Source organism: Condylura cristata, unplaced genomic scaffold (assembly GCF_000260355.1).
Source record: "Condylura cristata isolate star-nosed mole 26May11 unplaced genomic scaffold, ConCri1.0 scaffold00012, whole genome shotgun sequence".
Classification (NCBI taxonomy): Eukaryota; Metazoa; Chordata; class Mammalia; order Eulipotyphla; family Talpidae; genus Condylura; species Condylura cristata.
The window spans coordinates 20,410,576-20,436,166 of NW_004567113.1; the positions used below are offsets into that span (position 1 = coordinate 20,410,576).

Sequence of the window (25,591 nt, forward strand, 5' to 3'; positions counted from 1 at the left end):
AGTACAGTACAGAATCTATTGATAAGCATCACCTAGCCTCCATCAAATGGCCAGGAACACAGGTTCTGTGTAGTTTAAAATTCTGACTCCAACATTTTTTTGCTGATGGCTTTAACCTTAAAATTTCACTTTCTTATATCTAACATAAGCATACATCATGGAGTGGTGTAGGGCTTATAAAATACTGACATATGGTAAGCAAGCTGCAAATAATAGGTATTATTATGCCTCAGCCTTGTGCTTTTTAAAACCCATTTTTACTAGAGGAGAGCCTCTTAATTCTAATTCCTACATTAATAGGTTTGCCTTCTACCATGAATTACCAGGAACTTTAGTTTACTGTATATGTTTGGACTTGTAAACTATCCAGACACTTAGCTTATCACATGACCACTATTTGAGAGTTCTATTTTCATGTTGCATCTCAGTTACTTAATTCATTGGAGCATAGCAAGTTGTACAGGGAGGGAGTTGAGGAAGGAATGGTGGGGAAATAGTTATTCCATGCAGATTTTACACTAACTATACTTTGTGCTAGACAAAACTCTTTCTCTTCACTTTATTGAATTTCTTTCTTTCCATTTCATTGGAAAAAAGTTCCTATTGTAATCCTGACTCCTTTGGATACAAAGACCAGAAACCCAAAATAATTCTGAGGAAATTTATAGAAAGTAAAATAGTATTAAATGTATGAATCTTTAAATGCTATGGGCTTAGCTATTTATTTAGCACATATTTTTCTTCATATTTAGTACCTAGGTTTAGTTCATAGTCATTTGATACTTGTTACAGAAAATAAGACTAAAATCAAATATAGCTGGATTTAGGCTCAAAAAATGTCAAAAATCTCTCTCTTTCCTTCCTTTCCACCCCCTCCTTCCTTTTCTTTTCTCCCTTCTCCCACTCTGTCCCCATCCTTCTATTCTGTCCCCATCCTTCTCCCTTACCCTGCCTCTTCCACTCTCTTTTCCTATTCCTCTTTTCCTTTCTCTTTCTCATTTTTTCCTGTGTTGGGTAAGTTTGGGACCCCAGATTGTGGCAAAGACCATCATTACTAGCATCACAAGAATATCATTCTATTTTTCAAACCCACTGTATAGTACAATTCTTTCTTGACAACTCTAGTAAAAGTTCCTAATGGGGCTTCACTTGGCTACCTGGATCAAGGTGTAAACTGATCCCTGAAACATCACTGTATTTGGGGGATGCAGTGCTCTGACCTAGCCTGAGGCATTCTACCCTTCACCCCCCAAGAAGTGAGATTGAAGTATGGGATGTTTAAACTGAGGGAAACTTGTAGGGCAAGAAAAGATGGGTGGGTACTGAGGAGGCCCATGCATGTGATGATGCCACAGCTGTGGGTGTTTCTCGGTGCATTGCCTGGGCAATGGTGGCTATAGTAGACCAGAGTAATGACCCTCGGATGTCTGAACCATCGGAATCTGTGAATATGTAATGCTAACACAACAAAAAGAAGCTATGCTTGCAGATGGATTAAGGTTGCTAATGGACCTTAAAACAGGGGAATTATCCAGGGGTTATTTCTTATAAGTGGAAGAGAGGAGATTGAGAACTAGCAAGACAGCAGTGAAAGAGACATGAGCTGATGCTGCTACTGTGAAGATGGAGAAGAGAAACTTGAACGAGGGAAGGACACTGTCCTCTGGAAGCTGAAAGGGCAAGGAAATAGATCATTCCAGGAGCTTCCAGAAGGATGCAACTCTGCTGACACCTCCATTGCAGTCTCAATTGCCCTATTTCTCACTTTTGACTGCCAGAGTTGTAGGATAATACTTTCATATTTCTTTAGGGCTCCATGTTGGCGGGAATTTGCTACAGCCACAGCAGGAAACAAATACAGCAGCCTAGTGGACGGTCCTGGTTTCTCACGAATTTTGTCAAACCAACAGCCATATGATTTTAAATTTAGAATATGTAACTATCATAAAAAATATTTCAGTGAAAATCTATAAAAATGCTGTGTACATTTCTTATCTGTCTTATTTTCCCCAGCCTTTGGCCCTAGGGACAAATGCTAATTTCGCTGGCTCTGCATTTAGACTCAATATTTCTCTTTAAAAAGTATTATCCATCATCTAATTCTAAGACATATGAGAAATATTATTTGTAGAATGCTGCATGTAGCTCTCAAGTCTATAAACTCTCAATGGCTATAAATATAATCAGTAGAAGTGCTTCTTTAAAAACTTAAGTTTGAATGCTTAAAATTTTGTCATTTGGGCCTCACTTAAAAAAAATCTCCACATACTAATCTGTTACTGATTATTTAATCACCTTAATATGTAACAAAGGAAATACATGGGAATTTTTCTTTAAAATAGTTTTTTTTCCTTCTTCATGCTTTTTCTTCCCTTACCTGATTTCATGTTCTGGAACACTAAAGAATGTGCTGTTCTTTCCTAAATGGCTCTCTCAAATATAAACATTGTGCAATTGCAACAAATATTTATTAAAAAGCCAGTTTTAAAAAAAGCGAGAAGAATTTTTAAGTTCACAATGATTTCTTCTTTCTTGACAATGAGTGAAAACTCTCCTTTTATTTTTCAAATAGCCTTATGAAAAATCTTTGACTATGAAAATTGGTTTGCAACTTAAATAAAGACATCAAAGAGTTTCTCTGCCTTGTGGTGATAAAGCCTAGGGAAGATGAAGTGAGGAAAACAGAATTTGGCTGTGTTCAGAATTTCAGTGTGGGTTACAATTAATTTTTAATTGCTCTGGAAAGAAGATGCTCCCCCTTCTCCATTTGCGTTTACAGCTGTGGTAAATCCTTGGCATGTAATGTCCTGTTCAGTGTCCACTCTTGACTCCAGCACATCTTTCCTGAAGCAGCTGGCTCTGCCATTTCTGGTGAAAGTCATCCTCTTACCTTTGACTTGGGATTTGAAAATGTTGGAGCTGCTTTTTCAGCAGATTTTGAAAATACTCATTTGATTTCATTCTTGAGGCCAGACTGTTTCATACTGAGAATTTATATCTGATTAAGTAAATTGTATGTAGTAGAGTAATCAGCCATTCTTGGGTGCAAACCCAGGCACAGGGTTGGGTAACTAATGTCCCTGGGTTGTTCTAAAAGCTGTGACTTCAGATCTTTTGCTGACATGCAGTTTAAGTCCTTCCCACCACATCAGAAACATAGGCTGGGACAGGAAAGAAGTGAGGAATGGCCTGGGTATTCAGCAACATGCAATCAACCAAAAATTGATTTTCCTAGTTGATGATGGTAATGATGATGATAACATCAGCTGATTATTGAAATGTTGTTAGATGGAGTGAGCCCTGGATATCTCTGAGTTTGTTTGAACCTCTTCATGACCCCATTCCAGATGACTTATTCAAGCCTTAATTTTCATAATTTGCTAGAAGAGTGTATCAGCTTGAATCAGAATTAAGATGTAGTGCTTTGTGATTCCACAATTTTAGTATTCAGTCCTCATACACTACGCCTTTCTTTGCTTGGAACAGAGCAGATCTGCGTGAATCACAAGCATTCCAGTAGTCTGTGTACCTGGAACAACTTTGGTATTAATTAGTTCATCAAAAAAATAGATATGATATGTGGGAATTTTTGTGCTGCAGTCACATTGATTGATTGTGCTACTAAAGAAATTTGTTCTTACTGTTCTGTGGTTTCTCCTTTGTAATGTGCTAAAGAAATTTGTTCCTACTGTTCTGTGGTGTCTCCTTTGTTATGTGCCTGGACACCTACTACCCTCTAGAAGGCATACTTCCTGTATCATTTCACAACAAACTTTGAGGAACCTTAGTTGCCTATCTTTAGCTGTCAGCATGTGTGGCTGACCGTGTGAAGAAGTGAAGAGTCTGGGTCACGGTGACACACCATCAGAGCACTGACTCCCAAGAATCATCCCCACTTCCAGAAATATCCATTGATTTTCCCCCCCAAAAAACCCATGCACATGAAAGACATTAAACACAGTGTAACATACCTCCGCCCCCAAAAGCTTAAGATCTCTGGAAGACAAACTTTTGTCTTATAGGGATTTTCATAACATATACACACAGTTCACAACAAAGAGAAACTAAGGTCAAAAATTGTGTCTCCTGGACAAATTTGCAGGAGAGGCCTCTTGGAAAACATAGTTTTGAGGAAGGTTTTGGGGGCTGAATTGCACCTTTCTCTGAAAGGTGCAGTAAACTAGTATGTTTTTTTTTAAGTAAATTTAATTATTTAGATTTCACATAATAGTCAAAGGTGAGTGGCCGATGGTTAATGTGGTAGTTTCGCTATATTTACAGGGTATCATTCAGCGACCATCCTTTCCCACTCCATAGGAAAGGGGAAGGAGAAAGACCAGGGCAAGTGATGCAGTAGACTAGGATGTTAAGGGAAAATGTGATGGAGTTGGGAATAATGAGCATATTACAATGTTTAATAGGCTAAAATGGGAGATGATGTCAAAATGACATCAGAGACTGAGCAGAGTTAAATGACAAAATTCTATTTTGATTGGTATTAAGATACCTATTCTCTAAATTTCTTTGTAAAGTGAGAGATGGCCTTATTTAGTAGATGACCTTTTTGGCAGTTTTTAGATTAATCCTAGGAGAAAGATACCAAGTTTCTGAATCTATTTTATCCTTAAGTATTACTTAAGAATCATTATTATGAACCGAAACTGCTCAGAGAGGTAACATAGTAATTTAACATCTAACTTGTATTGAGCACTCACTGTTTGCCAGTGTTACTCTTTAATTAATCCAACTATTACATTTTCAAGCCTAACAATTAAACATTAATATCCTTACTGTTATAAATAAGTAGTGACATAAAGAGTCCAAACTGACCAAAATCACAAAAATAGTGATAGAATCTAGGCATTTTAGATTTGGGCTAAAACACCAATTTGGCAGTAAGTTAGAGGTTATTTTAGTGTCATTTACACAATATTTGGTGATATGAAGTCTTTTAAGATTTATTTATTCACACAGAACTGGGGTGCAGGCCAGAGGAGCAGGTGCAGTGAGAGGATTCAGAGTGGGGAGCAAAACAGGCAGATCGACAGAAGTACACTGCTGTGGGGAGCAGCAGGTGGGTCAGGAGGGATCTGCTGTGCCCTGTGGGTCACCTCTGAGCCGGGGATCGAATTCATGCTGAAGTGGCTTTAGTTTAGTGCTGTGCTTTAACCTGCTGCACCACTAGGGAGGGCCCTTGTGATGTGAAATTTTATGTGGGACATTTGGACTTGCTGCTTTCCAGTGGGAGGAGATGAAACTTGGAAGAAAGGGGGTTAGCTTGAGAGTAGTTTCTCAGGAGAAATTAGTACTCCTTGAATGATGTTAATGTAGAGGAACACCTGAAATGAAGTTAACTTTTCCACCTGGGGGTTTGGTAAAATCAACATATCTTGAACAGAATTAGTGATGTCAGGAAAATCAGCTCAATAGGTAAAAATCAGGAGTTTGGTTCAGATATTTTAAAGGTGAAGTGAGATTTATACATTATTTGCGTGCTGCAGAGAATTAACCTATTCAGATTTCAGGGTGAAGGAACTTCATTTTTCCTTCTAACATTTGTCTAGTGAAGGTGCACTCTGTGCAGGATATCTTCCACTCTGTGTGGAAAAAAAGCCACAGCCTCACAAATGTTGACAGTTTGAAACTTACTGGAAAAGTCTAACATAATTAACATTTAAACAGAAAATCTGATCACCTCAAAATATGTAGTTATATGGAAACACAAAACATTGCCCCCTCAAATTATTTGATGTCTTCCGTAATAGAAGTATGCACATGTAGATAGGCGTAAACACATATCACACATATACACACACATACATGTCTGAAAGAATGTGGTTATTTCATGTAGCACCAGGAGAAAGAAGGCATTAAATTGAATTCTAGAATGAGGAATTTAGATATGAGGGACTAACAAGAATAGTTTTATCAACTGTCAGCACAGGCGTTACAATACTTTTCAAGTTTCTGAGGAGAACCTGAATAAAAATATATCCCTCTTGCCTTCCTGGGTGTGTAAGTTGGAAATAGCAAATGTAAAGATTTAATGAAAGTATATATTTTTCTAAAGATTTGTTTATTTTATGCATATAAGAGCTGGGGTGTAGGCCAGAGGTGCTGGTGGATGAGAGGATTCACCAGAGCAGAGCAGGCAGATCTGCTGCAACACACTGCTGAGGGGAGCAACGGGTAGGACAGGAGAGGTCTGCAGTGCCACGTGAGTCACCTGCCTGACCTGGGATCAAATGGTGCTGCGGGGCTGTAGATACCTTCCTAGTGTTGAGATTTAACCCCTCATGCCACCAGGGAGGCCCTGAAAATATATTTTACAGAACAGGCCAGGGCTTTCACTTGGGTGGGCGGTAACCCTGTGGTATGTTGCAGCCACCATATGTAAGGGTAGGGCTGGACCCTGACCTGGGAGAGAACAGATGCTCCTTATTGAGATTTTTCCAGGTGGGTTGAGGAGGGGCTGCTAAGCTTTGCAACCTTATCTTTCTTAGATTTACCAGTCACATCTTTGACCCTTCAGCAGGGAAGGGTGAGAAAGGATGGAGAAATCTGGAATACTCAGAAAAATCTCTCCTGACAGAGAGCAGGATCAGGTGAAAGACAACCCACCTCTGATTTAAGAAAGCATAATTTAATTCCACTTACTTGAGATGTCTTAGCTGTAGAAAAGGGCAAAGATTAGGTGATTTTTTTTTTTAAGAGTGTTCTTTTTTTTTTTTTTAAAGATTTATTTATTTATGCATACAGCATACAGAACTGGGGTACAGGTCAGAGGTCCAGGGGCAGAGAGAGGATTCATCAGATATAGAGTGGGGAGCAGAACAGGCTGACTGTTGAAGTACACTGCTGAGGGGAGCAGCAGGAGAGACAGGAGAGGTCTGCTGTGCCATGTGGATCACCTTCAGTGCTGGGGATTGAACCAGCACTGAGGCTGCGCCTAGCTTGCAGTGCTGCATCCCAACCCGTTGCGCCATCAGGGAGGGCCCAGATTAGGTGATATACATACATAAATACATACATATACAGACACACATATATATATTATTTATTGTGTGAAATTTTATTTTTTTTAATATCATAGTTTATTTTTACATCATTTTGTGCCTTTTTCCATCTCAGTTGTAATCCCCATGGGCTTCCCATCACCAAATCACTCTGTGCCATCACTATAGTCCAGTGCACTTCCCCACCCCCACCCCCAACCCCCATTTTTGATCCCATTCCCCACTCCACTCTCATAACATGTCTCTGGTATATAGTTGTTCATTATTATTATTATTTTCTCCCTATTAGGTGATATTTTAAGGCCTATTTTTTTAAAAGATTTTAAACCTGTATAGTTATAATTCTGTGATTATCCAAAGAAATGCAGAGTGGAAGCCAATTTCCTGCTGCCTGCTTCTAAGTCTGAGGGGCTCTATGTCAGTATTCCAGGAGGCCTGTTATAATGATTAGATCCTTTTTGTTGTTGTTGTTCTTAGTAGCTTAAATTGTGGGACCTGGATAATACTATAAAACATTTGATTTACAGTCAGCTAGAACTTTAAGAATATACAAAGTATTTGCCAGATAATTTCTAACTGTAGACATATATAACAGCTTTCATATTTGTTGTCATTGATTGCTTGGTGGTAAATTGTTGTTTGGGAGAAAAGGAAGCAGTTTAATTTCAGATAACCCCTTAGGTTCATACTGCTTTCGTTCATTCATAGATCCACATTGAGTGATTTTATTTCTGTTTTAAACTCTTGGGACTGTAATGAAGAGAACAGATTAAAAATCCCTGCCATTGTGAAGCTTAGATGCTAGTAGTAATAAGAAATAACAAACAAATGAACATAACTACAATTTTTAGTGTGTCAGATGATGATGAGTTTTATGGAGAAAAATGTAAACTGTGGAAGGGATTAGAGTGATGAAATAGTTACTACTGGCCAGAACATACCTCACTGGGAGAGTCACATGTGAGTCAAAATCTGAAGAGAGAAGGGCTAAGTCATACAGCTCCAGGGAGGAAGACACTTGGGCACAGTAAAAACAGTAGCCTTAAGAAGTGAGAATTCCCAGTACCAGGCACTAGGTCCTGGAGAGCCAGTTTATTATGAGGGGAATGGATTTGAAGAGAAAGTGACATGATCTATCATTATAATTACTCGGGTTTTGATTTGAGGAAACCTTATAAAGAGTAGACACAGAAGCTAAGAGGCCAGTTTTTCTGCACATTCAAAACTGAGACAGTGGTGGCATGGATTATGGTAGTGAGCAGTGGTCAATCTGGAGACATTTTTAATGTATATATATGTTTGTGTGTGTGTGTGTATTTAAAATTGTATCTTTTTGAGGTGATACTTTTTTTTTAAACACTGTTTATGATTCAGAAATACAGGATCCCACTTTTTCAGATGTTTGTTACCATACCACATCCACCACCAATGCACCCATAGTCCTCCACACAGACACTTCACCCCTCCACTACTCCTCCTCACTTTCCCACTTCTAGCAGTCTCCATTCTACAGCCATATGCCTAAGGCTTGTTTTGGTTTAGTTTTGTTTGTTCCTTGTTTTGTTTCTTTATATTCCACATGTGAGTGAAATCACCTGGCATTTGTCTTTTGGAAATAAGTTGAAGTTAGAGTGAATGGAATTTATGAAAACATCTGATTTATGGTATGAGAAGAGTTGAGGAAAGTTCATTCAAATTCTTGGTGTTAACTAGGAGGTAGAGTTATCATTTACTGCCATCCGGGAGGAGAAACAGATTTGGGAGCCAGAAGTTTACTACTGGACAATTGTTGAGATTGCTGCTAAATATGCACATGAAGAGAATGCTTTGGCAATTGAACTGACAAATGAAGAGCACCTAAATGAAGCTTGGCAAGAGAGGAACATTGCTGAAATGGTTCTTGACAGGGCATGAGGGGCTATGATATGTTCCATCAGTGAATGGTTTGCTCTTAAAAGCTCCCAGCTGGTTTATCCATTGTACCAGAATGGAGATGGGCCATGCATTCAATGATGCCAGTGGGGTGCAGAAAATTTACTGCATCTGAATCATGCTTGGAAACTTAGTGACCGCACTGCGGCTTTGCAGTGGCCTACTCCATGTGCTTGTGGAACTTAATAGCCCACAAAAACTTTTTCTTACCTATTGCTGTGGTCCTTCAGGAACTTAGCAGACAGTTGGATAGTTTCACTTAAAAATTGCATATGGACATTATTTTAATAGGCAACAAACTTACATTTAAGTGAATAATAGCTGGTAACTATTAAATCCTCCACATAATCTCATTTAAATCTCTAGCCAAACCTATGAGGTCAGAACTATTGCTAACCTCTAATTAACAATTAAGGAAACTGAGTTTAAGAGAAAATAAAAAAACTTGTTCAAAGTCATACTATGATTGAACTTGCCACGTTCTGACACTGTAGTTCACTCCTTAATCATAGCGTCTACAGTTTTGTGGAACTCTCTGGGACTGTAAAATGTGTTAATTTCTAAAGGTAAACATTGAGTATAATTTCATTGCTTCTGTGATTGTTATCTGAGATTAGAATACTTTTGATAGCTTTGAGCTTTATCTTTTTTTTCTTTCCTAACTACAGAGAATTTATGAGCCTTTTACAGAAATTTTTGAAGCTACACTAAAGGAAAAATTGGTTGACTGGCTGCTGGTAGGCAGAACATCATCATTTTTTGTGGTAGTTTTCCTTTATAAGTCATATCTTAAATTTGTTCTTAAGTGACTAGAGCATAGGAATATGGCCTCAGAATCAACATGATCAGAATTGAATTTTCCTTTGATTTCTTGCTTCCTGTCCGTTCTTCTAGGTCTTCTTTCTAATTTATAAGCTGTGGATCATTTTAGCTACCCACTATGATTATGGTGAGCATTAGAAATAGTAAATTCTTTTTTTTAAATAAAGATTTACTTATTTACATGTACAAGAACTGGGGTACAGGCCAGAGGTGCAGAGGGTGAGAGATTTCACTAGAGATAGAGTAGGGAGCAGAACAGGCAGATGTACTAAAATGCACTGCTGGGAAAGCAGTGGGCTAGACAGAAGAGGTCTGCCACACCATTTGGGTCACCTCCTTGGCTGGGGACCAAATTCGTGCTATAGTGACTGTGGACAGCTTTATAGTGCTGTGCTTTAACCCATAACACCACCAGGGAGGCCCAAATTATAAATTCTTGAGCACAAAGCATAGTGCCTATACTTATACTGCTAATAAATGGCAGGTGATTGGGCAACTCCTTTGTCAGACCCATGAACTCTATCTAATCAAGAGGGATGCAGCCTGAGGGGTTTTTAAGTAAGACTTTCCCTGGGTTGCCTTAATTCTGGAAACTGGAAAATGACGCACACAGGGTTTAATTTCAGATGTTTATTGTATGTACATTTTAGGAATGATTTATTATTAAGCATTAGAGAAGACAAAGCTCTATAGAAAATAATCTTTATATTGAATAAAAATATAGACTATATAGACAATATTATCAGACAGTGGAAAAATGGAATTAACCCAGAAGATTTAGAGTTTATAACTTAAGTATCAGGATCTGAGAACCCTCATGGGTATGGAAAAGCCTTCCTGCATTATTCCTAATTTTTCTAGTTCTCAAGTCACTTAATCCAGGTTCAGCATATTGTCTAGACTTTGGTTATGTCAATTCCCTTCAGGGGAGATGGGAAATCCATACATTGAAATTAAGCATTGCTGCTTCTTTCCCTTGAACTAGTAAACTGATGGCCAGAGGAAGAGTTATAACTGACATTACTGACGCAGTCTCATGCTCGCGGGCTTTGGGTGTTATGCCTTGTAAGTCAGAGTATGTCACAGCATAGACAAATGCTGTACAAAATGTTTTCTGGCTACCTGTACTAACATTTAACACATTAAGAAAATCTTTCTGACTGTGCAGGTATAAAATATTGTATAAGATACTGGGAATATCAAATTGAATAGGAAATTCTCTATGCTCAAGAAACTTAGAACAGGTTTTGCCAGTCAACATCCAACAACTTGATTCATACCTAATTGTGGAAACTCTCCTCTAGCACCCTGTTCCCATAACACTTGAGTTCTTCCCTTAAAATTTTGAGTTCTTTCTCTAAATCAGAGGTTATAAAAATATTCATTATGGATTTGGTTGAAGGGAGACCAGAATTTTGAGTCTGTGCTTCTACTAATGCCCGTACATATAGGTCCTTGACTATGAGACAGAGAAGCCACAAAGCACGGATTGTGCTGTTGCCTGTGCTGGAACCAGGTCTCACTTTCCCCTGTGATACCACAGTCTTTACTCCTTTGCCTGGTAAATATTTACAACAGCTACTTGCTCTGTGCATTTAATAAGAAGGCTATTTTGCTTAAATATACTAGTCACCATAAGTGGCATAATGATAACAAACATGTACTCAAAGAATTTTAAAATACAAAATGCCTTCATTTGTCCATTGGTTCTTTATACACTGCTTTATTTAAAAAGCAGGAGAATAATGAAAACATACTGATTCTCTAAGGATACTTTAAGGGCACAGGTTGTAGGTTCACTTATGGGTTTCATACTATAAATAATTTATTGGATGTGCAAAATGTACATTTTATTGGTGCAAAATGTGATTTTTTTTGAAGGATGATATTCGTGAATCATAATTTTTTTCAAGGTACTCTAGCATATTACTTACAGGACCAGTCTTAGATAAGAGTTATGAAGGTGGGAACTTTTTAATATTTATTTTCAATTTTCTTTTTCAAGCTTGCTTTCTTCATTCCCACTTCCCTCTTCATTTCCTTTTCAAGCATCCACAACCCACCATGTTCTGCCTTTAAAATAATTTCAGTTAGTGGGAAAATAGTTTATTAAGTATGTTATCTTTCCTAAGGATGCTTGCATTTAGTAGATATAATATTCACATTCAACTAAACAAAGGAAATTAAGTTCTAATCATGAAATTCAGTTTAATATGTAAATGGCCAGCCATGTTGTAAGGTGGACTCCAAATACTGTTCTTGTTTTAACAAGTATCTGTGCCACGTAAGGAAGATGGTGCAGAATACCATATTCATCCTCTCTTAACTAACCACTGTCTGAATTTCAATTTATAGATTATTGTTTCTTCTTTGTCATCACTCTTCATTTTCTGAAAATATCCTGTGATTTTTTGGAAATGCATAATGTAGGAGAACGAATGTATGGGGTTTGGAGTCTGACTTGGCTTATAGCTGAGTGTCACAGTTATTTCAATCTTGGGTCCCTTTCCCCTTGATTCTCAGTTTCCTTACCTGTAAAGTAAGATTGTAGGGCTGTTGTGATGAAAATTGTGTATAAACTGTTGCACCATAAACTACAAAGCATAAATTACAGGTGTTTGGTAGATATTGTACTTTGTATACATTCTAGTAATCTTAAAGAGAAAAATGTTAAAAACTAGAAAAAAAATTATCCTACATAATAGCAACTTTGTTAAAAGTTTTGAAACAAGTGTCAGCTACATCAATAATAAATTCACTGGGAGTATTTCTTGATTATAAACAAGCCATATATGATTTATGGAAACTACTGCTTGTGTTCTTTTTTAATTGTTTTAAAGATTTTTTTATGCATACAGAGCTGGGGCACAGGCCAGAGGTGTCGGGACGGTGAGAGACTTCACCAGAGACAGAGTAGGGAGCAGAAAAGGCTGACTGATGAAGTACAGCAGCGGGTGGGTGAGGGGAGCAGCGGGTGGGTGAGGAGAAGTCTGCCGCACCATGTGGATCACCTCCAGGGTGGGGATTGAACTCATGCTGAAGTGGCTTTAGCTTCCTAGTGCTGTGCTTTAGCCCGCTGTACCACTAGGAAGGGCCATGCTTGTGTTCTTAAATGTGTAAATGAGATATGAATATTGACATTGTAACACTTTTAAAAATATATAAAAATAAACCATTCAACACAGTTACTCAAGTTCATTTTAGAAATGATTTGTTTTCAAAATTGAATACTTATGAGATAACTCAGAAACACTTTATGCCCACATTGTGCCCCTTCTTGACCCAACTCTACGATTGTTTTCTACTCCACAGATTTACCAATAAAGAGACAGAGAGAGTATGAGCTGGTGACACCAGTCAGCACAAATCTAGAAGGACACTATCTCTCCCATATTCTTTCTGCAAATCACAAGAAGAGGTCAACGAGGGACGTATCCTCCAACTCTGAGCAATTATTTTTTAACATCACAGCATTTGGAAGAGATTTTCATCTACGACTGAAACCCAACACTCAGTTAGTAGCTCCTGGGGCAGTTGTGGAGTGGTATGAGACAGCTCTGGTGCCTGGGAATATAACTGACCCCATCAATGAACATCAACCAGGAGGTGCTTCTGAAAGAATCTGGAAAACAGAGCCTTTGCAGACTAACTGTGCTTATATTGGTGACATCATGGACATTCCAGGAACCTCTGTTGCCATTAGCAACTGTGATGGTCTGGTAAGACTTATTCCCTTTTGTGTGTGTGTGTGTTTGCAGGTGTTTGGGTATAGAGCTTGACTTCAGCATGGTTTGGAAGGTAGAGGTAAAAAGGAAGCTTCATTATTTTTTAAACTGAGAAAGGAACATTAGAAAACATTTTACTGTCAAAGATGTGTACTTTGGCTTAATTTATGACATGAAGACAATATTATTCCAAGAAACCACAGAAACACTCTAGCATTTTTTACTTGTGTTTTATTGGAGAACTTTACTTCCTTATTTCTTTCAACACATTCTGAAAAGCTCCTAAGGAAATACAGATTCCTCCAAAATGACAGTATTTCACTTCTTATGTGGAAACTTTGACTATATTCTTAAGGAAGACACTGTTTACTTGCCCACAGAATACTAAAATGGAAAATGAGCAGATCTCCCATCAGAATTTGCTCAAATAACCTTACTTTATGAAGATAAGACATAATTCTCTTTGTATCATGGTTTTGAGTAGTTTATTTTCAAATAAAATACTCATCTATTGCTCTTCAATTTGGTGGTTAAGACCAATGGTAACTAGTCTTTCTTTACACAGTGCAAATGTGAAGTACTTCTACTTTTGTGTGTTTTCCAGATGTATTTGCAATGTGTTGATATTTATACCTCTTCCATTGACAGCTAACTCCATTTTTGCTCAAAAAGAGCACATATTTCTTATTATGGTTGCCAGACTCTTGTTTTATGGGGGATCAAATCTGTTCTCTTTGTTTTTGTCTCTACTTCTGAGATTGTTCAAAATATTCCTATAGTTCTGCTTAGAAATACTCTATTCTGGTTGTTTCTCCAGTGAGACCTTGAATATTCTGCTCTTGTCCTCTTTATGTAGAAAGTCAACTCAAAGCAATTAGGATACACCATATATCTTAACCGAATGCTATTGAGTTCATTGTTTTAGACTTTATTTGTGCAGCCTGGCATTGCTTCTTGGTGTTCTGTATAGTTTTAAAAGGCAGAACAAAAAACTGAGTAGAGTTCATATAGCAGGTCAAAGCTTCCAATTTGGACTCCATTAGTTTAGGACCCATACCCGCACATTTAGTACTGGGTCATGTTTTGGGATTTAATCAATAAGGAATCTCTCAAATTCTTCTCATTCTGCGGGGAAGTGGAATGCAGTCAAATGAACTTATTGACTATAAAAATAATAAAGAACACTTTTCGAAGACTACTTAAAATATTCACTGAGTGCTTGATTTAATATTAAAATATAAAAGGAACAATTATATAAAGGTACTACTTTATAATGCTTTAAATAAAATTGCTAACTAAGTATAGAGCTTAATTTGTTGCTATTTTATAATTTTATAGCATAAGAATGCTATGCACTTTTAATCTTCTCAGTTAAGATTTCAACCTGCATTGACTTGAAAATCATTTTAAGGAAGACAAAAAACAAGGAAATAATTTTTATGGATTATCATAAAAATGATTAAAAATTTATTTAAAAGATTTATTTATGCATACAGAACTGGGGTACAGGGGTGGTGGAGGATTCACCAGAGACAGAGGGGGAGCAGGACAGGCAGATCAATGAAGTATACTGCTGAGGGGAGCAGTGGGCTAGACAGGAGAGGTCTGCGGTGCCACATGGATCACCTCCAGGGTAGATAACCAAACTTGCACTGAAGTGGCTGCAGCTAGCTTGCAGTGCTGAGTTTTAACCGGCTGTGCCACCAGGGTGAGCCTATCACAGTGATTTTAAAACCTGACTTATTAGTAGTATTTTTCTTACTGTATATGACAAATTTTCTAATAAATACAGGAGTCTGGGGCAATAGCAAGTTATTATAAGGAAAATTACAATAGATAAAAAATGTGATGAACATTAGTTATATTAATTTCTTATTTGTATATTAGCTATTGACATGCATATGCTTATTGTGTATGTGTTTGTTTATGTCTGTGTGTGTGTACACATTACACTGTGTGTGTCAGAAATATTCATTTGTTCTATTCTTTGATTAGTTGCTCATTCAATTAAAATATATTTGTAGGAAACCAGTTATGGGTCAGGCATGCTTCCAGACACTGCGAAATGGTGAAAAGATGATCATGGTTACCATTCTGAAGGAGCTCAAAGATGAAAAATTTGCATAGAATTTAAGTATTAAAATATCGGACAAATACATACATACATTTGAGAGAGAGAGAGAGTGTGTGTGTGCGTTAAAGTCATGTTTAACTTAGAGTTGTGGTTAGGGAAGTAGCTTCTGGAGAGCTTTTCTGATAGGATGGGATTTTGAACCAGTTATAGCGGTCTGGGTCTTCAGCTTGATGGTCAGAAGGTAGGTGTGCTTATATCAGCAGAGCTCTCTATGCAGGGGGAATGCAGAAATAGAAAACTTTTCTAGAATTTCCAGTTAACAGCAGTTATGCTTCAGCAGGAAGCTGGCAGAAAGATGATGAAGGAAGGAAGAGAAACAGGGCTATAGGAGATCAACCAACTGGAGGAATCAATACCATCAGCTTTTTTGTTAAGATAGGGACAAATTCTTAAAATTGCACAACTGCATGAATGAAGTGGGAGTTTAATTGATGAGAATATAACTACTTTTGATTGATCTGCTGATCCTTAAACCCTTTTTTGTTCTTTTAATTTGCCATGTAGGGATTTTTGCTTTACCTTCTTGACATTAGAAACAGAAGCAGAACTACTTAGATAACATAGATGCTGAAGGGTTAACCTGATGAGCTATAAAATCATGCCTCAGGAGGCTGTAGGATTATAATTAGATCCAAGTTATAGGAGTAGAAATTACAGTCACTGCTGCCTTTGAAAATAACTAATGGGGAAGTCTCAACCAGCAGTTGTCTCCTATATGGACCAGTATACCATTGATGCCCAGCTTGAATGGGAGGTAAAATACTTTTGATTAGGTTAATTTTAGACTATAAAGAAGGGTAAAATACTTTTGATTAGGTTAATTTTAGACTATAAAGAAGGGGCAATAAGAATCCAATCCTACCTGTGTGCTTTGAGGCTATTGCATGTAGAGAACAGCTGTAGTTATTTTTTCTTTACTAAGGTTTGGAGGTTCATGGCCTTCTTCCTGAGTGAATGTCTTACTTTTTTTCTTTTATGCTGTCTTATAGCTTGCTGTAGGAGTTTGAAATGGGGACCACGTTAAAGCAGAATTAAATTTGTGTTAAGTGGGATATCTTAATTCAAAACCCAGTGCTACTGTGTGTCCACAGACTCAGGTTGTATAAGCAGATAAATTCGGAAAGTGAGACAGTGTATAAAAGCTTCTGTAGCAATTTTTAATTGTGTTGCATCTAATAATAATTATAAAAAATGGGGCTGGTGTTTTGTGACTTGATTTTTTTTTTCAGTTTATTTTTCTATTGAAAATTTTTTTTAAAGATTTATTTATTTGTGCATACAGAGCTGGGGTACAGGCCAGAGGCTCAGGGGCGGTGAGAGGCTTCACCAGAGACAGAGTGGGGAACAGAACAGGCAGATCGATGAAGTACACTGCTGAGGGGAGCAGCGGGCGGGTCAGGAGAGGTCTGCCACACCATGTGGTCACCTCCAGGGCAGGCGGGAATCGAACTCATGTGGAAGTGGCTTTAGATTCTCAATGCTGTGCTTTAACCTGCTGCGCCACCAGGGAGGGCCTTTCTATTGAATTTTTATTGTAGTTACAAAATTATAATTTTGAGACTAATTTCGGAGAAAAGATCCTGTTTCTTTACCACAGAGAGTTTGAAAAGCATGCAGTTGATGCTTAGCTGGTTTGTCCTCTCTGGACATCTAGTTTCTGACTAGACTGAGCATGTAGAATCACCAAAGGAATAATTGCAGGAAATGTAAATTTTAAAAATTTATATTTTACCATCATGGTTTATTTTTTATTTATTTATTTTAAAGATTTATTTATTCCTACAAGAACTGGGATAGAAGTCAGAGGTGCTGGAGGGTGAAAGGATTCACCAGAGACAGTAAGTGGGAAGCAGAACAGGTTCTTTCTTTTTTTTTTATTTCTTTTTTTATACCGTTCTCATTTTGTGCATTTTTTTTCGTTTTTTTAAATTTATTTTTTACATCGTTCTTCATTTTGTGCATTTTTTCATCTCTGTTGTAATCCCTATGGACTTCCTGCCACCAGTTCATATGTGTGCCATCACCATAGTCCCATGCACTCGTCCCACCCCAGTTTAGGTCCGTTCATTTTTAAACAATGCTTGCTCTTTTTTTTTTTTTTTTTTTTTACCCCCTCAGTTGTAGTCCCCATAGAATTTCCTCCCCCAGTTCACCAGTGCACCATCACCAAGTCCCTGCGCTCCTCCCTCCCTCCTTCAGGGAAGGTATTATTTCTTTTTAAGATTTATTTATGCATACAGATCTGGGGTACAGGCCAAAGGTGCAGGAGTGGTGAGAGGCTTCACCCCAGACAGAGTGGGGAGCAGAACAGGCAGATCCATGAAGTACTGAAGGGGAGCAGCAGGCTGGTCAGGAGAGGGCTGCCGCGCCATGTCGTCACTTCCGGGCCGGGCTCGAACTCATGTGGAAGTGCTGTGCTTTAACCTGCTGTGCCACCAGGGAGGGCCCAGGGAAGGTATTTTTAATTTGAATTCTCTATTAGAGCTAAAAATAAAGTCAGGGTCATTATGACACTGGGAACACAGGAAGCATTACTTCCCAGGCTGTTTTTCCGTGTCTGTCTTTAAAAAGATTTGTATTTCTTACTAACTTAAACTCATTTTAAGCTTAATTTAAGAAAATTACTATATATAGTTATTGAAGAAGACTGAAAAATTCTTTGAGTAACATCTGCAAAGTCCTAGTCTAGAATGTGATGTAGACGTTTGTGTTCATAGTAGCTAAAATATTATTCTGTGGGTTTCTTAAGCATCATCAAAATCTTCTGCATGAAAGAAATCTTACAAGACAAAGATTCTCACCCTGTGTGATCAAGAACAATACTTGTTCCCTTTCTTTAGCAAGATTATTTTTGAGTGACTACTAATTCCTTACCAAAGACAGCTTTATTCCTGCTCTGGTTTCCAGTACATAGGTACTGTTACCTACTTAGGTAAAATTATTGAGATATTTAAACAGAAGATTGTCTGCTTTCTGACAGTATACAATCTAGAAAAACACCTACTATCTAAAACCTTCTCAAAATTACCAGCCCAAACCCAAATCCTCTTAGTAGGGTCTTTCTAGCACTGTCTCCCTGAGATGTTCAGGGTTTCTGTTGGTGTGCATTTCCACACCAACAAATGCCCATCATGGGCTCTCTCTGGAGAGTACTGACATGCTTTACTTTTCTGCTGTGATACCTCTGAGCATCAGAGGTTTCCATACCCAGTAGTCAGGAGTTTTGGTGAAGGCAGGCATTTCACACACTTCATAGTGGGAAGATACTTCTGGCTGACAATCCCAGCTGAAAATAGGTTATTCTGTGGAGTCCTGCCATTTGCTTTACAACACCCTTAAATCTGTACTGGGAAAAGTGGTAGTTCACAATCATATTTTGTGGTCTACAAATTTGCCAGAATAAAGTGTTGTTGAGTTAACAGGCTTTCTGTCATGTATTTTATAATACAGGGAAACTGGTTTTTTCTGGATTTGCTCGAACCAGTAGATTGTCATCAGAGAAACCTGGTTGGGAGTGGAAGAGTTAATTGACTAATAAGGTTTCTCATGGGTTAGCCATTTCATTGCTTTCTTTGTGGGCTAATAACATTTGGCATCACTCTTTTAAATGAAATTACTAGGGATTATCTAGTAAAATAATTGTAAAAACTTGTTTAAAATCACAGGTGGGGATTGCTCATTCTTTTGCCCTGTTTTTAGCACAGATGCATTTGGGCAGCTAACAAAGCAGGGGTTCCTGTGAGCAAAAGGTCAACAGAAACCCCTTTCTAAAATATCTGATAGTACATATGACTAGTGCTGCAGGCATTGCATCTTTACACATTGTTTTAGACTCGCTCCCAGTGAAACCTTTGTGGATAACTACCAATGGATGAAGAAAACTGCTGTAGACTTCCCTGCCTAAAACTTTGGGATTTGTTCCCTTCAAAAATATGTTCCCTCCATCCCTATTTCAGTAACTCTTCCTGTAGAGGCATTTTTTTTTTTTAAAGTCTATTTTAAATAGTCTATGTGCTAGTGTGCTCGGGATTGAAAACATTTGACCAGTGATCGTAAATACAGCACAATCTGGTAAATGAAATGTTTGATACTAAAAATAGGTACAAGTCTGTAGCTATTTATAGTGGATTTAGAAAAGAGGGTTTTCAAGGACTGATCTTTAGATGTTGACATTTAAACATCTGCTTTTTAAGAAGCAGCTGATCTTGAAAGGCCAGTTGCCTCCTACCTTTTTCTCCCAGGGAAGGTGTCATGTGTTTTATTGATCAGACAGAGAGAGATCTGTGTCTTCATGGATTGCATGCTGATTTAAGAGGCCTTAGAAGGGTTAAGGAACAAAGGATTGAAAGCTTCTTTCACTTCCAGGCACTTACACCGGACTCTTTTAGCAAAACAGGATTAGAAGAAGCTGAAAGCCCCTGTACTCTTATTTTCAGAAGTAGAAGGAAAGCAGCTGCAGGCATTGATTCAGAATGAAGAGCGGTGCGTGGCCTCTAGTTTAGTCTGGGAGAACCAGTGCACAGATCTCATTGCTTCTTACCTGGGGATGGCCAGATGTGGCCTGTATCCGCTCCTGTTGTGCAAGTTGTGTGCACTGGTCTGTGCCAGGTCTTGGTTGCTGCTTTATCCCTCACTCTGCTTTCTTCTCAGAAAGATAAACAGCCAGTCTGTGCTGCTCTAGGGTGAAAAGGATAGGCTTGGCACACTTCTGATTATTTTCGCAATTTTTTCCCTCCTTCCCTCCCTCTCTCCTTCCCTCCCTCTCTCCTTCCCTCCTTCCTTCCTCCCCTCTTCCCTTTCCCACTTCCCCTCTCCCTCCTTCCTCCCCTCCCTCCCTCCTCTCTTTTTTCTAAACAGAGGTGCCATTAGTTTGTAACACTGAGTTAGTTTCCATTTTTATATATTTATATATATATTAGACTTATAGCTATGTCAAACCTTTTCCAAATTTTTGGGTGATATTCCTCTGATGTAGGTTACATGAACTTACACAAAGGATACCCAAGGATGTGAGCTGGGAATAAAGTAAGAAGTCAAACAAACAAACAAACCCACATAAAATAAAACCCAGAAGATAATTATTGCCTATGTTAAATTGTGTAGATATTAGATTTTGAGTTTTTAGTGAGAATAATCAATAAACACCAATAAAAAGAAACAGTGACCAAGCAATTCAGTTAAGACACTGCAGGGGTTCAGTTTGGGACCACGTCAGTGCAGTGGCTAAGGGAAATGAGCCGTTTTGGGAGCAGGCATAATGTTTAGACTAAGACAAATATGGACTCCAATTCAAGTTCCTTCAGCTACTGGCATTGTGACCTTCAATAAGTTACTTGACCTTTTGGAAGTCACTTTTCCTTCAGTGAAGAGAGGAAGGTAATGTTTGTCACCGAGGTCCTAACTAGACTGCAACTGTTTGTCACGCACACACTGGCTTTTAGGAAATTGACCATTTGTTACTACAATTCCTTCCCTTTGTTTCCATTTATTTTTTATTTTTAATTTTTTTTAAAGATTTATTTATACATACAGAACTGAGGTACAAGCCAGAGGTGCAGAGGCGGTGAGAGGATTCACCAGAGACAGAGTAGGGAGCAGAACAGGCCGACTGATAATGTACACTGCTGAGAGGAGCAGTGGGCGGGTCATGGAGGTCTGCTGCGCCATGTGGGTCACCTCCAGCGTGGGGATCAAACTCGTGCTGAAGTGGCTTTAGTTTCTTAGTGTTGTGCTTTAACCTGCTGTGCCATCAGAAAGGGCCCTCCTTTGTTTCCATTTATAATTATTTGACCTTAACATTACTGCGATGACTCAACTTAGCCTATAACCTACTTGTGGAAAACACAGTGCTCTATGAAGTGAATGCCTTGGAGAAAATCCTGTAATTTTCACAAATTCTACACCTGATACTCTGCACTCCTGAAGATTTATAAAGATGGGAAACATTAATTGCCATCCTGATTACTTATAGTTCTGCTATATAGAAAGTTCTTCCTCAGGTTCTACTTAGAAATATGAATTAGATATGTTTTATCTCACTTAACTAGTTTCTTTAGAGTGGATACCTTTATAGTAATTATCACTGGCCTCTAATGGAATTGCAATAATTTTGGTTTTATGAAATTGACCTCTTAGTCATTTAGTGGCCCATGCATTTAGCCACTTCTGCTTCAGGGAACATTTCTTTTTAGGGATGCAGCTTAAAAGGATATATCCCAGACAGTGACTTGAAAAGAATTTACTAGGCATCAGTGATAATTTTAATTTTAATTTTCCTCAGTCTTCCATTTTGATTAATTATTTTTAAATTTGCAATCTCAAAGTGAGACATTTTGGGAGAGAGATTAAGCATTATCTGGTATTATGTGTTATATTTTACTGTTCAGAGTCTTCCCAACCTTGTTTATGTCATACCTCTCCTAGAAGGTGCAGTTGTTAGTATGCTCTTATATTTATTTCTTATTTTTGTCTAATCCAGTCTCCCATGAAAAAGATACTACACTAAAGTGTACACATTTTACTGTACAACTCTGTGGAAACAATTGAGGAGGATGGAGATAAAGGTGTCATGGTGGGTTCCTAACTCCAACTACCAGAAAATTCATTTTTTAAGCATTGACGTTTTTTAAAATTATTAGATGGTAGACATTCTGACTCAGAAATGGAGTGTGGTGGAGGACTGTGGGCAGTTTGGGGGTGGGAAAACTATGGTGCTCACACTTGAGGGGAGAAATCCTTTATTGTGAAAAATAACAAGGATGTTTGAACATGGGAAATGTAGAAATGTGGGAGATTTCTGGAAGTCTCCTTCTGTCTTGTGATGTCCCTAAAAATGAAAGATCTTTACAGATTGAGAGAACCGTGCTATTTTTAATAGCTGCTGGGTGTCATATGAATGTAGTGGGACATATTCTGAGCATGGGAAGCCCAGGAGAAAATGCAGAACAGCGCTTAGTGTGAGATTCTGCATATGTTAGCAACCCAGACACAGTGGGAAATGTTTTGTTTAGCATTATCTGTGAAACTCAATGCTTTAACATAGTGATTGGAATCTTGGGTAATGCTTCTTTTGGTCTTGTAGGATACTTGATCTTGCTTAGAAGGTGCCAAATATCTCACACTTTCTACCTTATATTGTCCTTTATTTTGCATACCTGGCTCTGAGGATGGTATTAATTTGCTGCCAGGACAACAATGCAGACCAACCATGGTGATGTGGGTTCAGATAAAATGGAGTCACTGTGTCCATTTGGTCAGCTGCACATTATTGTCACCTGTGGACTCAAATATGATGCCATGTCTTAGACTGAGTCTTATGCTGAGGGAAGATGATGAGCTCTATTGGTCCTACCACTGATGTAAAATATCAGGGAGGTCCTTCTTATATACAGCACATGGAATAATTGTAGAAGAATTAATTATGAGGATGTTTATTACTTTTCCTCTACTTTATTTTAAATTATTAGCTGGTAGACTTTGCGATCCCAATTAGAAATAGTGTGGTGAACTGTGGACACTTTGGATGTGGGAATACTATGCCACATTTGAGGTGAGAAATCCTGTATTGTGAAAAAATAAACAAGGATGTTTAAAAATGAGAAACATATAAGAAATATATATTTCATCTATGAGAATGTTTACTACTTTCCCTCTACACTGACTGATGATCTTTTCCAGTGAAACAAGTTTGTTCAAACTGTGAAACAGTGGTAGTTGTCCTCAATCTCCGCAGTTGCTTCCATTGTCCCCACAAGCTCAGGGATCTAAAATCAGGAAACTGTTGTCTACAAGATTTCTGAGACTCTTTCTAGGAATGATATTCTGTGACTCTTTAACTTTGTGTTCTAAAAAAAAATTTGTGTTCTAATTTACCCTTGCAGACAGTGCATTCCTAATCAAGGAAGAAATCAACATTACAATGATCATTATTCGTAAATCATGGTTGGAGTTGACATTGCATGCATAGAATGCTACTTTTCCAAATGTTGACTTACGGTTACTTTTTAATCATTTTCTTCTACTTTTTAGTTTTTGTTAAGAATTCACTGTGAATAAGTTCCAGTGAAGGCTATAAAAGCATTATTACCATAACTCACTCTGAGTCTCCCCTTATCCTTTAGCTAAGTGTGGGTATGTTAGTTAACCATGATTGAAACCAAAGATGAAAATGATGTGACAGAGAGATCTTCCACTGACATATCTTACATGTATATATACAAATCTGTACATATTATATATTTAGGTAATATATTCACACACGTGTATGTATGCATACACAAGTGTGTGTGTATGAGTATTTCCATTTTTATACAATTTGAGGAGCAGAAGGAATTGCCCTTGGATATACTGTGAGGGCAGCAACAGCTTATCTCAGTGGTGTGTGCTAGCTCTGTTGGTGCAGCCATTTCTCTGGGAGAATTACCCCTATATTTTATTTGAGAATTTTGCAACTAAAGTTGAGAATCAGTTGCTTTCACCGAGATTTTAGTAGGCATTAGGATCCCTTGAAGAGCTTGTTAAAGTAGATTGCTAGGTGTTGAGAGTTTCTGACTTAGTACATCTGTGGAGGGACCTGAAAGCTAATATTTCTAACAAGTCTCAGTGAATGATAGATAGAACTAAAATGGTCTATTCCTTGTTCCTATGCTGTAATACTGGATACTGACTTTTCCCAGCTGACATGTTTTCTCTGGTAAGGAATTTCAGCTTTTCTCCTCTCTCAACACTGTATTGTTCCTTGCCCTCTGCCTGCTCATAATCCTGATCAGTACAGTCAGCCCCAGATTGACTACAGCTTCCTCTCTATGTCCCCTTGTGTGGAGATGTATGTTCACTGGAAATACCTAGGGAATACCAATTCCCTAGGCTGGCAGAACTTGGACTAGTCACTTAATGTGTCTGATCCTCATATTCCTCTTTTGATTCATGTAAATATTTCTTAGTGGTAAGTGGAGCTGTTAATAATTCTGTGGTCAGTAGTCATTATGAAGTGCTTGTGAATTTTAAAATCACTATCTTCAAAAACTAGTAGTGGGCTGTCAGAGGCCTTGGGATTTTCAGTGTTCCTGTGTTTTAATAGCTGAAACTGTCATGTTCCTTGGGCAGTCGTATGTCCACCCTGCTCTATTTCCATTCCCCACCTCTGTGCTTTATGTATTGTCTAGTGTATCTGTATTCTTAACCTAGAATAGTATCTCTATACGCTTTTTTTTTAAAGATTTATTTATTTATTCATACAGAACTAGGGTACAGGCCAGAGATGTGGAGGGTGACAGGATTCACCAGAGACAGAGTAGGGAGCAGAACAGGCAGATGATCAAAGTACACTGCTGAGGGGAGCAGCGGGCGGGTCAGGAGAGGTCTGTGCGCCATGTGGATCACCTCCAGGGCAGGCGGGTTTCGAACTCATGCTTAAGTGGCTTTAGCTTCTTAGTGCTGTGCTTTAACCTGCTGTGCCACCAGGGAGGGCCCTGGACTCCATTTTTATGCGTATATCCTGAAAACTACTCAGCCTCTCCTCTTGGATATCTACTTGCTATTTCAAATTTACTTATTTTTTCTGATTAATTGATTATGGTGATGTTGGTTTACAATGCTGTGTTTTATTGAGTTGTATAGGAATACTTATTTTCAAATATATATTATCACACCATATCTCCCCCCAAGCAATGTGTAATTGCCTACCATAGTCTTTTGGGTTTCACCCACATTTAAGACTCCACTCTCCTCCCCTTCCGGTGTCTTAAATTTTATAGTCAGACTTCTAGGGTTTATCTTGGTTTTATTCTGACTGTTTTGTTTATCTGTATTCTATACATGAGTGAAGCTATTCAGTATTTGTCTTTTCTCCTTCTGACAAATTTTGCTTAGCATAATTTCTTCCATTTCTATCCAGTTGTTTCAATGCAAATTTCAAGATTGCAAAAATTTTTTTAAAGATTTATTTATTTATTCTTACAGAA

The 25,591-nt window shown here is 38.1% G+C and overlaps 1 protein-coding gene across 1 annotated transcript in view; it reads left to right on the forward strand.

The window, feature by feature from the left end:
- ADAMTS3 (ADAM metallopeptidase with thrombospondin type 1 motif, 3) overlaps positions 1-25,591 on the forward strand; it is a 222,508-nt gene that overhangs the window by 8,217 nt on the left and 188,700 nt on the right. The window contains exon 3 of the mRNA XM_004681225.2: positions 13,083-13,489. Within this exon, the coding sequence (XP_004681282.1) occupies positions 13,083-13,489 (407 nt within the window). The remainder of the gene's footprint in view (positions 1-13,082; positions 13,490-25,591) is intronic.